Here is a 13,933-nt window from a genome sequence, read left to right as displayed (position 1 = left end):
CTTGGAAAACTCCCAGAAAGCTGTGACTCTCTGTAACTACAACAACAGTAGTTGTTTTGAGAACTGTATTTTCCCCCCCACAGTAGCATCTTGAGCAACGGTCATTTGATTATGCTTCTCAGAATGCATCTCTACCTCCTCCGTGTCACAGCGGAGAGAGGAAGTGAGTCAGCAGCCGACAGCCAAACAAACAAGAGACAGGCAGAGAGTTCCATAGCAGGAATCAACATAATGCATAGCCTATTACTGTTGACCACATTATGATTCTAGAACAATCCACAGGAACGTTGTGTAACAAAATCACCCCAAATAATGGTTCTAGAACAATCCACAGGAACGTTGTGTAACAAAATCACCCCAAATAATGGTTCTAGAACAATCCACAGGAACGTTGTGTAACAAAATCACCCCAAATAATGGTTCTAGAACAATCCACAGGAACATTGTGCAGCAAAATCACTCCAAATTATAGTTCTAGAACAATCCACAGTAAGAGGTAGCCTATACCTGTACATGACCATCTGATCATTTATCACTCCAGTGTTAATCTGCAAAATTGTAATTATTCGCCTACCTCCTCATGCCTTTTGCACACAATGTATATAGACTCTCTTTTTTTCTACTGTGTTATTGACTTGTTAATTGTTTACTCCATGTGTAACTCTGTGTTGTCTGTTCACACTGCTATGCTTTATCTTGGCCAGGTCGCAGTTGTAAATGAGACCTTGTTCTCAACTAGCCTACCTGGTTAAATAAAGGTGTTCTCAACTGGCCTACCTGGTTAAATAAAGGTGTTCTCAACTAGCCTACCTGGTTAAATAAAGGTGTTCTCAACTAGCCTACCTGGTTAAATAAAGGTGTTCTCAACTGGCCTACCTGGTTAAATAAAGGTGTTCTCAACTAGCCTACCTGGTTAAATAAAGGTGTTCTCAACTAGCCTACCTGGTTAAATAAACGTGTTCTCAACTAGCCTACCTGGTTAAATAAAGGTGAAATAAAATAAACAATTAAAATGCCTGTAATTCTGGGTTCATCGTCCCGGCTCTAACACACAACCTGTCTCTCTCTCACCTCGTTGATGGCTTGTATGATCTTGGATCTGAATGTGACGGTAGCACAGAGGACGGCCACCAGCCAGAAGTTGAGCATCACCCCTGAAGACTGGACTCCTTTTAACCTCTCATACTGAGTCAGGAGGGTGGCTAGCAGCTGGGGAGAGAACACACACAAACACATTAGAACAACACACACACACACACACATTAGAACAACATATATACACACACACACATTAGAACAACATATACACACACACACACACACACACACACACACACACACACTAGAACAATATATACACACACACACACACACACACACTAGAACAACATATACACACACACACACACACACACACACTAGAACAACATATACACACACACACTAGAACATATACACACACACACACACACACACACTAGAACAACATATACACACACACACACACACACACACACACTAGAACAACAAATACACACACACACACACACACACACACACACACACACACACTAGAACAACATATACACACACACACACGTTTAATATTATGCATTTGATCCTCGCGGGAATTGAACCCGCGACCTTGCCGTTGCTAGCGCCATGCTCTTACCAACATGTATTAATTATGCCCAGATGTTAATAACACTATAAAAACCACTCCTCCTACGGACCACATTCATACAGTATTTATATTGAATCACTACATACTGGGACTATGACAAGGCAGCAGAGTACTGGGTACTGGTAGACAGTATTATACTAAATCACTAGGTACTGGTAGACACAGTATTATATTGAATCACTAGATACTGGGTACTGGTAGACACAGTATTATACTGAATCACTAGATACTGGTAGACAGTATTATACTGAATCACTAGATACTGGGTACTGGTAGACACAGTATTATACTGAATCACTAGATACTGGTAGACAGTATTATACTGAATCACTAGATACTGGTAGACAGTATTATACTGAATCACTAGATACTGGGTACTGGTAGACACAGTATTATACTGAATCACTAGATACTGGTAGACAGTATTATACTGAATCACTAGATACTGGTAGACACAGTATTATACTGAATCACTAGATACTGGTAGACAGTATTATACTGAATCACTAGATACTGGGTACTGGTAGACAGTATTATACTGAATAACTAGATACTGGGTACTGGTAGACAGTATTATACTGAATCACTAGATACTGGGTACTGGTAGACACAGTATTATACTGAATAACTAGATACTGGGTACTGGTAGACAGTATTATACTGAATAACTAGATACTGGGTACTGGTAGACACAGTATTATACTGAATAACTAGATACTGGGTACTGGTAGACACAGTATTATACTGAATAACTAGATACTGGGTACTGGTACACACAGTATTATACTGAATAACTAGATACTGGGTACTGGTAGACACAGTATTATACTGAATAACTAGATACTGGGTACTGGTAGACACAGTATTATATTGAATCACTAGATACTGGGTACTGGTAGACAGTATTATATTGAATCACTAGATACTGGGTACTGGTAGACAGTATTATACTGAATCACTAGATACTGGGTACTGGTAGACACAGTAGTTTTTCATAGCCAGTTGATCTATCCCGGTGAAAACTCGAAGCTCCATGGTAACATGTGTAGAATTGCAGCTAATTAGGATTAAAACAGTAACATTTTTCTCTCCACAGCCAAGTCCTCAAATGTTCCCCCCCCCCCCAGCTAAGACCCTTACAGGCCAACCACTCCCCCCCAGCTAAGAACCTTACAGGCCAACCACTCCCCCCCAGCTAAGACCCTTACAGGCCGACCACTCCCCCCCCAGCTAAGACCCTTACAGGCCAACCACTCCCCCCCAGCTAAGACCCTTACAGGCCGACCACTCCCCCAGCTAGGACCCTTACAGGCCGACCACTCCCCCCCAGCTAAGACCCTTACAGGCCGACCACTCCCCCCCAGCTAAGACCCTTACAGGCCGACCACTCCCCCCCAGCTAAGACCCTTACAGGCCGACCACTCCCCCCCAGCTAAGACCCTTACAGGCCGACCACTCCCCCCCCCAGCTAAGACCCTTACAGGCCGACCACTCCCCCCCCCAGCTAAGAACCTTACAGGCCGACCACTCCCCCCCAGCTAAGACCCTTACAGGCCGACCACTCCCCCCCCCAGCTAAGACCCTTACAGGCCGACCACTCCCCCCCCCCAGCTAAGACCCTTACAGGCCGACCACTCCCCTCAGCTAAGACCCTTACAGGCCGACCACTCCCCCCCCCAGCTAAGACCCTTACAGGCCGACCACTCCCCTCAGCTAAGACCCTTACAGGCCGACCACTCCCCCCCCAGCTAAGACCCTTACAGGCCGACCACTCCCCCCCAGCTAAGACCCTTACAGGCCGACCACTCCCCCAGCTAAGACCCTTACAGGCCGACCACTCCTCCAGCTAAGACCCTTACAGGCCGACCACTCCCCCCCAGCTAAGACCCTTACAGGCCGACCACTCCCCTCAGCTAAGACCCTTACAGGCCGACCACTCCCCCCCCAGCTAAGACCCTTACAGGCCGACCACTCCCCTCAGCTAAGACCCTTACAGGCCGACCACTCCCCCCCCAGCTAAGACCCTTACAGGCCGACCACTCCCCCCCAGCTAAGACCCTTACAGGCCGACCACTCCCCCAGCTAAGACCCTTACAGGCCGACCACTCCTCCAGCTAAGACCCTTACAGGCCGACCACTCCCCCCCAGCTAAGACCCTTACAGGCCGACCACTCCTCCAGCTAAGACCCTTACAGGCCGACCACTCCTCCAGCTAAGACCCTTACAGGCCGACCATCCCCCCCAGCTAAGACCCTGACAGACCGACCACTCCCCCGCAGCTAAGACCCTTACAGGCCGACCACTCCCCCCCAGCTAAGACCCTTACAGGCCGACCACTCCCCTCAGCTAAGACCCTTACAGGCCGACCACTCCCCCAGCTAAGACCCTTACAGGCCGACCACTCCCCCCCAGCTAAGACCCTTACAGGCCGACCACTCCCCCTCAGCTAAGACCCTTACAGGCCGACCACTCCCCTCAGCTAAGACCCTTACAGGCTGACCACCCCTCCAGCTAAGACCCTTACAGGCCGACCACTCCCCTCCCTTTTGATCCAGCCCACAGTGTTGGTTGTTACCATAGTTATGCCGAGCATGGTGGGGCTAACCAGATAAACAGTGTTGGTTGTTACCATAGTGATGCCGAGCATGGTGGGGCTAACCAGATAAACAGTGTTGGTTGTTACCATAGTGATGCCGAGCATGGTGGGGCTAACCAGATAAACAGTGTTGGTTGTTACCATAGTGATGCCGAGCATGGTGGGGCTAACCAGATAAACAGTGTTGGTTGTTACCATAGTGATGCCGAGCATGGTGGGGCTAACCAGATAAACAGTGTTGGTTTTTACCATAGTGATGCCGAGCATGGTGGGCCTAACCAGATAAACAGCGTTGGTTGTTACCATAGTGATGCCGAGCACGGTGGGGCTAACCAGATAAACAGTGTTGGTTGTTACCATAGTGATGCCGAGCATGGTGGGGCTAACCAGATAAACAGTGTTGGTTGTTACCATAGTGATGCCGAGCATGGTGGGGCTAACCAGATAAACAGTGTTGGTTGTTACCATAGTGATGCCGAGCATGGTGGGGCTAACCAGATAAACAGTGTTGGTTGTTACCATAGTGATGCCGAGCATGGTGGGGCTAACCAGATAAACAGTGTTGGTTTTTACCATAGTGATGCCGAGCATGGTGGGGCTAACCAGATAAACAGTGTTGGTTGTTACCATAGTGATGCCGAGCATGGTGGGGCTAACCAGATAAACAGTGTTGGTTGTTACCATAGTGATGCCGAGCATGGTGGGGCTAACCAGATAAACAGTGTTGGTTTTTACCATAGTGATGCCGAGCATGGTGGGGCTAACCAGATAAACAGTGTTGGTTGTTACCATAGTGATGCCGAGCATGGTGGGGCTAACCAGATAAACAGTGTTGGTTGTTACCATAGTGATGCCGAGCATGGTGGGGCTAACCAGATAAACAGTGTTGGTTGTTACCATAGTGATGCCGAGCATGGTGGGGCTAACCAGATAAACAGTGTTGGTTGTTACCATAGTGATGCCGAGCATGGTGGGGCTAACCAGATTAACAGGTGCCTGGGTGGAGGAGGAGGCACCGCTGTCATGTTGGCTTCTTTCCCAGAAAGAGTAAAACACATCTGCCCAGCAGACGATCCACAGGAGAAAACCTACTGCCTGGAGGAGAGGATGAGAGGAGAGCAGGAAGAAGACTTTATTGTGCATTTTCAGATAATGGAAATTCATATTTTGCTTTAAACCCAATTCCCGGAGAAACACATGCACCCAAACACACACACACACGCAACCTCGCCGGCCGGCTGCAGGGCAGTGACCCTGGAGCAGCTGAGGGGTCAAGTTTAAGTGGCACAACAGCAGGAGGCATCTAGGATGTTATTGCTACTCTAGGATACTCATTCCTCACTACTTTTGCCCAGAGCCTTTCTGGCCAGGGCCCTAGGGGTAGTGCGTGAAAAGTAGTGCGTGAAATAGGGAACCATTTGGGATGCAGATGAAGGAGGAGGAAATGAGATATTTTAATGAGGTGTGTGTCAGGATATTGTCTTGTCAGACACTCTACCACACAGAGAAGCCTGTGTTCTGAAATGACTCTCCTGGTTGTTCAGAGAGACTGTTCTGAAATGACTCTCCTGGTTGTTCAGAGAGAGACTGTGTTAGCTTGCTATATATGTTTCTCTGGTTGTTCAGAGAGAGACTGTTCTGAAATGACTCTCCTGGATGTTCAGAGAGAGACTGAGTTAGCTTGCTATATATGTTTCTCTGGTTGTTCAGAGAGAGAGAGAGAGAGAGTATTAGCTTGCTATATATGTTTCTCTGGTTGTTCAGAGAGAGAGAGAGAGAGAGAGTATTAGCCTGCTATATATGTTTCTCTGGTTGTTCAGAGAGAGAGAGAGAGAGAGAGTATTAGCTTGCTATATATGTTTGCTATATACACCACCCTTCAAAAGTTTGGGGTCACTTAGAAATGTCCTTGTTTTTGAAAGAAAAAGCACATTTTTTGTCCGTTAAAATAACATCAAATGTATAAGAAATACAGCGTAGACATTGATAATGTTGTAAATGACTATTGTAGCTGGAAACAGCAGATTATTTTATATGGAATATCTACATATGGGTGCAGAGGCCCATTATCAGCAACCATCACTCCTGTGTTCCAATGGTACGTTGTGTTAGCTAATCCAAGATTATTATTTTAAAAGACTAACGGATCATTAGAAAACCCTTTTGCAATTGTGTTAGCACAGCTGAAAACTGTTGTCCTGATTAAAGAAGCAATAAAACTGGCCTTCTTTAGACTAGTTGAGTATCTGGAGCATCAGCATTTGAGGGTTCGATTGCAGGCTCAAAATGGCCAGAAACAGAGAACTTTCTTCTGAAACTTGTCAGTCTATACTTGTTCTGAGAAATTAAGGCTATTTCCATGCGAGAAATTGCCAAGAAACTGAAGTTCTCGTACAACGCTGTGTACTACTCCCTTCACAGAACAGCGCAAACTGGCCCTAACCAGAATAGAAAGAGGAGTGGGAGGCCCCGGTGCACAACTGAGTAAGAGGACAAGTACATTAGAGTGTCTAGTTTGAGAAACAGACGCCTCACAAGTCCTCAACTGGCAGCTTCATTAAATAGTACCCGCAAAACACCCGTCTCAACGTCAACAGTGAAGAGGCGACTCCGGGATGCTGGTCTTATCTCATTGTAAGAACCGTGGAGACAGGCAGACACAGATAACACAGAAAACACAGATAACACAGAAAACACAGATCACACAGACACATGCAGAAAAACCTGGACACGTACACACACCACCACCCCAGACTCTCCCTATAAACACACACACACACACACCACCACCACCACCCCAGACTCTCCCTATAAACACACACACACACACACACACACACACACGTACACACACCACCACGCCAGACTCTCCCTATAAACACATCCCCCCCCCCCCCCCCGGACTCACGGTTTTGGCTCTGTTGAGGTGGGTCATGCATATGTAGCCCCGGTCGTGGCTTTTGAGGTACAGGAAATAGATCGGGGCACAGACCCAGAGGTAGAGACAGGGGACCCATACCAGCACTGTGTTCTGAAAGCACTGGGTCAGATCTGGGTTACCCACGTGCCACGTACGGTTCCAATCCTGAGGGGGGGGGGGATTAAATGACAGATGACTGAGAGACACAGCAGCTCATTCAACATAGTGTTGATAAGGACATGGTGACCTAAGAAGAGAGAGACTGGCAACCAGACAGGACAGGCTAATAAATGACACCCTATGGGACCTGGGCAAAAGTAGTGCACTATACAGGGAATAGGGTGCCATTTGGGGTCAAAAGTAGTGCACTATACAGGGAACAGGGTGCCATTTGGGGTCAAAAGTAGTGCACTATATAGGGAATAGTGTGCCCTATGGGACAAAGCCTCAGACTGCTGTGTTCAGACTGTGAATTATGACAAGGCCTAATGTTAGTAGAGCTACAGAGACAAATACATTCATACATCACACTACATAACTACACTTTGTGTGGAAACAGACACTTTTAGTCACACTGTGTGTGTGTGTGTGGTGTGGTGTGGTGTGTTGTGTGTGTGGTGTGTGTGTGTTGTGTGTGGACGACCACAGCGTCTGTTCTTCATCTCAGTTTCTAATAAAACCCACATAAACATTCCTGCCTTGGCACAAAGGAGGGAACCGGAGGCAGGGTGCCAGGCCACACAGACACACCTTCCTCTCTCGTTCCTTTCCTAAAGCCGATCGCTTTTGGCTGTATTGTTTGATAACACTTTACTAAAATCCTGAGTTCATAAGGCATTTATAACACTGATATAACACCGAGACAACATGAACACGATCACGAGACAACACTGAGACAATACAATCACGAGACAACACTGAAAAAACACGATCATGAGACAACACTGACACAACACTGAGACAACACGAACACGAGACAACACTGAGACAATACAATCACGAGACAACACTGACACAACACTGACACAACACTGACACAACACTGAGACAATACAATCACGAGACAACACTGACACAACACTGACACAACACTGACACAACACTGACACAACACTGACACAACACTGACACAACACTGACACAACACTGAGACAATACAATCACGAGACAACACTGACACAACACTGAGACAACACAATCACGAGACAACACTGACACAACACTGAGACAACACTGAGACAATACAATCACGAGACAACACTGACACAACACTGAGACAATACAATCACGAGACAACACTGACACAACACTGAGACAACACAATCACGAGACAACACTGACACAACACTGAGACAACACAATCACGAGACAACACTGACACAACACTGACACAACACAATCACGAGACAACACTGAGACAATACAGTCACGTGACAACACTGTCACAATACAACACTGAGACAACACTGTCACAATACAACACTGAGACAACACTGACATGAAACACTGACAACACGAGACAACACTGAGACAACACTGAGACAACACTGTCACAATACAACACTGAGACAACACTGACATGAAACACTGACAACACGAGACAACACTGAGACAACACTGAGACAACACTGTCACAATACAACACTGAGACAACACTGACATGAAACAACACTGACAACACGAGACAACACTGTCACAATACAACACTGAGACAACACTGACATGAAACAACACTGAGACAACACTGTCACAATACAACACTGACACAACACAACACTGAGACAACACAACACTGAGACAACACGAGACAACACTGTCACAATACAACACTGAGACAACACAACACTGAGACAACACGATCACGAGACAACACTGAGACAACACTGCCACGTGACAACACAACACCGAGACAACACTGACATGAAACAACACTGTCACAACACTGACATGAAACAACACTGTCACAATACAACACTGAGACAACACTGACACGAGACAACACTAAGACAACACTGACACGAGACAACACAACAATGAGACAACACGATCACGAGACAACACTGACACGAGACAACACAACACTGAGACAACACGATCACGAGACAACACTGACACAACACTGACACGAGACAACTCTGAGACAACACTGTCACAACACTGAGACAACACTGAGACAACACTGTCACAACATTGAGACAACACTGAGACAACACAACACTGAGACAACACTGTCACAACACTGAGACAACACTGTCACAACACTGAGACAACACGAGACAACACAACACTGAGACAACAACACTGAGACAACACTGTCACAACACTGAGACAACACGAGACAACACAACACTGAGACAACAACACTGAGACAACACAACACTGAGACAACACTGACAGAACACTGAGACAACACTGACAGAACACTGAGACATGTTATGACAGCGGTTTTTTTACCTGAATCCTGAGTCGTACTGTGTATGTATGTTGAATAACCCTACTGTTTAGTCAGTCTGACCAGGGCTGCTAAAGAACAAGCAACTCCAAGGTACTCATGACCAGTGACCAGTTCAGTGATTTTGGAAAGCACTTGTCTCAATACCCTTTGGCTTCAAGACAAGCCCTCCTTACCCCTGTGGAATTTGTTTGGTTCAATAACTGAGCCAGTGAGTAGACAACAAAGCCCTGTAGAATATACAAGTGTACAATCACACTACCAGGTCTCTCATAACAGGTTCCAAAGGGCTGTGGGACTGGGTGATGAGATTGCATGTTATCATAACTCAGGAAGCCATAGACCTTATTGACAAAATGCGTGTTATTAGGCCTAACAGTGTCTGAAATCCCAAACCTAGAACAGCAGCTGGAACATTGTGGAAGGCAGGGCAACCCGTCTGCTTAGCGAGACTAGGCCTAACAGTGTCTGAAATCCCAAACCTAGAACAGCAGCTGGAACATTGTGGAAGGCAGGGCAACCCGTCTGCTTAGCGAGACTAGGCCTAACAGTGTCTGAAATCCCAAACCTAGAACAGCAGCTGGAACATTGTGGAAGGCAGGGCAACCCGTCTGCTTAGCGAGACTAGGCCTAACAGTCTCTGAAATCCCATACCTAGAACAGCAGCTGGAACATTGTGGAAGGCAGGGCAACCCGTCTGCTTAGCGAGACTAGGCCTAACAGTGTCTGAAATCCCAAACCTAGAACAGCAGCTGGAACATTGTGGAAGGCAGGGCAACCCGTCTGCTTAGGGAGACTAGGCCTAACAGTCTCTGAAATCCCATACATAGAACAGCAGCTGGAACATTGTGGAAGGCAAGACTAGGCCTAACAGTCTCTGAAATCCCAAACCTAGAACAGCAGCTGGAACATTGTGGAAGGCAAGGCAACCCGTCTGCTTAGCGAGACTAGGCCTAACACTAATTAGACCTACACCCTGTTATTAACATTTGGGCAAATGGACCTCTAACACTTGTAGCTAAATTCCTTAGGGCTTTCCTCATCATGGCCTATCTGGCCAGGCCAGCTGACAGTTGACTTATGAGGCAATATACTGCATGTTATGACCGCACATAGATAGATTCTATCTACATGACATGACAGTATGAGTCACTTCAAACATGTGTAACTCTTTTGGGCTCCCGAGTGGGGCAGCGATCTAAGGCACTTCATCTCAGTGCTAGAGGCGCCACTACAGACCCTGGTTTGATCCCGGGCTGTATCATAACCCAGCCGTGATTGGGAGTCCCATAGGGAGGCGCACAATTGGTCCAGCATCGTTAGGGTTTGGGCCCCGGGGGGAGGCCGTCATCGTAAATAAGAGTTTGTTCTTTAACTGACTGGCCCAGTTAATCTTCTAGTTCAGTGCCATAACAAGTTTGGTTGGATTCCACAGGTTTAGGTTTCTAGTTAGTTTTTGGGGGGTTTCTATCTAGCTAACGTAATAATAATGTCCTCTCTATGTTGCTGCTACTCGCAGTGGATGGTGTGTACAGGTTTAAACAAACAATGTCATCTTGCAACAGCTGACAGACTTGCTGTACGTGTTCTTGTGTTGTGGACCTTGCTATCAAGACGGGCTTGCCATCATACCTGGGTGTTATGTCAGGAAAGTTACCTAGCGAACATTTCATCGAAACACTTTGCTCTATCATCAACAGAGCAGAGGTAGTGTGAGTCTCGAATTAAAGTTGTTAGACTAGAGTGAGTTTTAGCTAGCAGGTTAGCTAACATAATAGGAATCAATGGTGTTTTAAAAATCACTGAAAGCTGTTAAGCTAGCAAAGACACAACTTCACAATAAAAACGATTTGTCGACTTTTATTGATAGCGATATACCTTTTTAAAAATGCACTACCACGTTATTTCAACCTCTCTATTTCACACATTCTTAATGAAATGAAGCTTAGCTAGTTAGCTCAAGTCAACCGGCATAATGAACGACGGCCTTGCTAGCCTAGCTAGCTACTGTTAGCTAACACCAGTGTTACCAAAGACAGGACAGTAACGTTGTGTGATATTACCATGCTTAGTTCAGGCAGACACCGTCATTACAAGCAAAGCCGCTAACAACAAGCGGGGGAAACAACTGTAAGGCGTCAACATTGTAAAGACAGCTAAAGACAGCAGGAGAGTTGACTAGCTTCAGTGGCAACAGTGGAACTTACCCAAAACGGGTCGGAACCGTCCGCACTGCAGAACTTGTCCAAACCCATTCGCGGTTGATCAAGTTCTCCTCTGATAATTTGGGGTTAACGGCGCTACGGCTTTGCTTTGGTTTCATAAGCGCACTTCTGTTGGCGCTCCTGTAAACAAGATAGAAGGTTACCGCTAGGGGGCGCTATAACTACATCGGTAACAGTGCGTTTAGCTGGTGTATGTGTGTGTGTGTGTGTGTGTGTGTGTGTGTGTGTGTCACATGTTATTTTACTCTGTGGGGGGCCACCGCTGGTGTGCATGAATAACACAACCTCTAGAATGACGTGCAAATAGCACACTTTTCCCTATGGGTCCTGGTCAAAAGTAGTGCACTATATAGGGAATGAGGTGTGTGTGTAACAACAGTGCAACAACAGGGCCCTCAGAAAGTAGTCACACCCCTTGACTTGATCCATATTATTGTGTGTTACAGCCTGAATTCAAAATGCATTGTGTCACTGATCTACACTCAGTATCCCATAATGGAATTATGAATGAAGACATTTTTTACAAAAAATAATTTAAAAAAATGAAAAGCTGAAATGTCTTGAATCAATAAGTATTCAACTCCTTTGTTATGGCGAGGAGCCGAAATAAGTTCAGGAGTAACAATGTGCTTAACAAGTCACATAATAAGTTGCATGGACTCACTCTGACTGCAATAATAGTGTTTAAGATCATTTTGAAATGACTACCCCACCTCTTTACTCTACACATATAAATTATCTGTAAGGTCCCTCAGTCGAGCAGTGAATTTCATGCACAGATTCAATCACAAATAAGAGGGAGATTTTCCAAAGTCCTGCAAAGAACAGCAACTATTGGTAGATGGGAATGAAAAAAATATATTCCTTTTCAGCATGGTGCAGTTATTACTTCCACTTTGGATGGTGTATCAATACACCCAGTCACTACAAAGATACAGGCGCCCTTCCTAACTCAGTTGCCAGAGAGGAAGGAAACCGCTCAGGGAGGAAACCGCTCATGAAGCTAATGGTGACTTAAAACAGTTGCAGAGTTTAATGGCTGTGACAGGAGAAAACTGAGGATGGACAAACAATATTGTAGTTACTCCACAATACTAACATAAATGAGTGAAAAGGAAGGAATACAAATATTCCAAAACATACATCCTGTTTGCAATAAGGCACTAAAGTAATTCTGTAAAAGATGTGGCAAAGAAAGGAACTGTTGGTCCTAAATACAAAGCATTATGTTTGGGGCAAAACCAACACACATCACTGAGTATCACGCTTCATATTTTCATGCATGGTGGTGGCTGCATCATGTTATTGGTATGCTTGTCATCGGCAAGGACTCGTTTTTTTAGGATAAAAAGTAACAGAATAGAGCTAAACACAGGCAAAATCCTAGAGGAAAACCTGGTTCAATCTGCTTTCCACCAGACAGTCAGAGACAAATTCACCTTTCAGCAGGACAAATACCTTAAACACAAGGCCAAATATACAAGTCAACATTGAATGTTCCTTTGTGGCCTAGTTAGAGTTTTGACTTAAATCGTCTTGAAAATCTATGACAAGACTAGAAAATGGCTGTCTAGCAATGATCAACAACCAACTTGACAGAACTTGAAGAATTTTAGAAAGAATAATGTGCAGATATTGTACAATCCAAGTGTGTAAAGCTCTGAGAGACTCACCCAGAAATACTCACAGCTACAATCGCTACCAAAGGTGATTCTAACATGTATTCACTCAGGAGGTTGAATACTTATCTAATTAGGATATATTACCGTTTTATTTACCATGAATAAAATACCAAAATATTAAAAATGTTTGAAATTACCGATTATTTTGTGTAAATCGTTGACAAACAAAATGATAATTTAACCCATTTTAATATGACTTTATAACACAACAAAATGTGAAAAACATCAAGGTGAGGGAATACTTTCTGAAGGCACTGTTGTTCACCCCCACATCCTGGCTGCTGTCTCATCCATTCAAGGCATTGGATGTGTCCCAAATGACACCGTATTCCCTACATAGTGCACTACTCTGGTCAAAAGTAGTGCACTATGTA

At 45.3% G+C, this 13,933-nt stretch overlaps 1 protein-coding gene across 2 annotated transcripts in view; it reads right to left on the bottom strand.

The window, feature by feature from the left end:
- The window catches only part of LOC139421667 (multidrug resistance-associated protein 1-like), a 77,092-nt gene extending 65,140 nt beyond the window's left edge, over positions 1–11,952 (bottom strand). For both annotated transcript variants that reach the window (XM_071172757.1, XM_071172758.1), the window contains exons 1-4: positions 11,860–11,952; positions 7,189–7,365; positions 5,232–5,375; positions 1,072–1,209 (exon numbers count right to left, since the gene is read on the bottom strand). In XM_071172757.1, coding sequence (XP_071028858.1) covers positions 1,072–1,209; positions 5,232–5,375; positions 7,189–7,365; positions 11,860–11,907 — 507 coding nt within the window. In that variant the 5' untranslated portion in view covers positions 11,908–11,952. The remainder of the gene's footprint in view (positions 1–1,071; positions 1,210–5,231; positions 5,376–7,188; positions 7,366–11,859) is intronic.
- Between the last annotated feature and the right edge of the window lie 1,981 nt (positions 11,953–13,933).

The sequence above is a fragment of the Oncorhynchus clarkii genome, chromosome 12 (genome assembly GCF_045791955.1).
Source record: "Oncorhynchus clarkii lewisi isolate Uvic-CL-2024 chromosome 12, UVic_Ocla_1.0, whole genome shotgun sequence".
NCBI lineage: Eukaryota > Metazoa > Chordata > Actinopteri > Salmoniformes > Salmonidae > Oncorhynchus > Oncorhynchus clarkii.
This window is presented reverse-complemented; position numbering and strand designations above follow the sequence as displayed.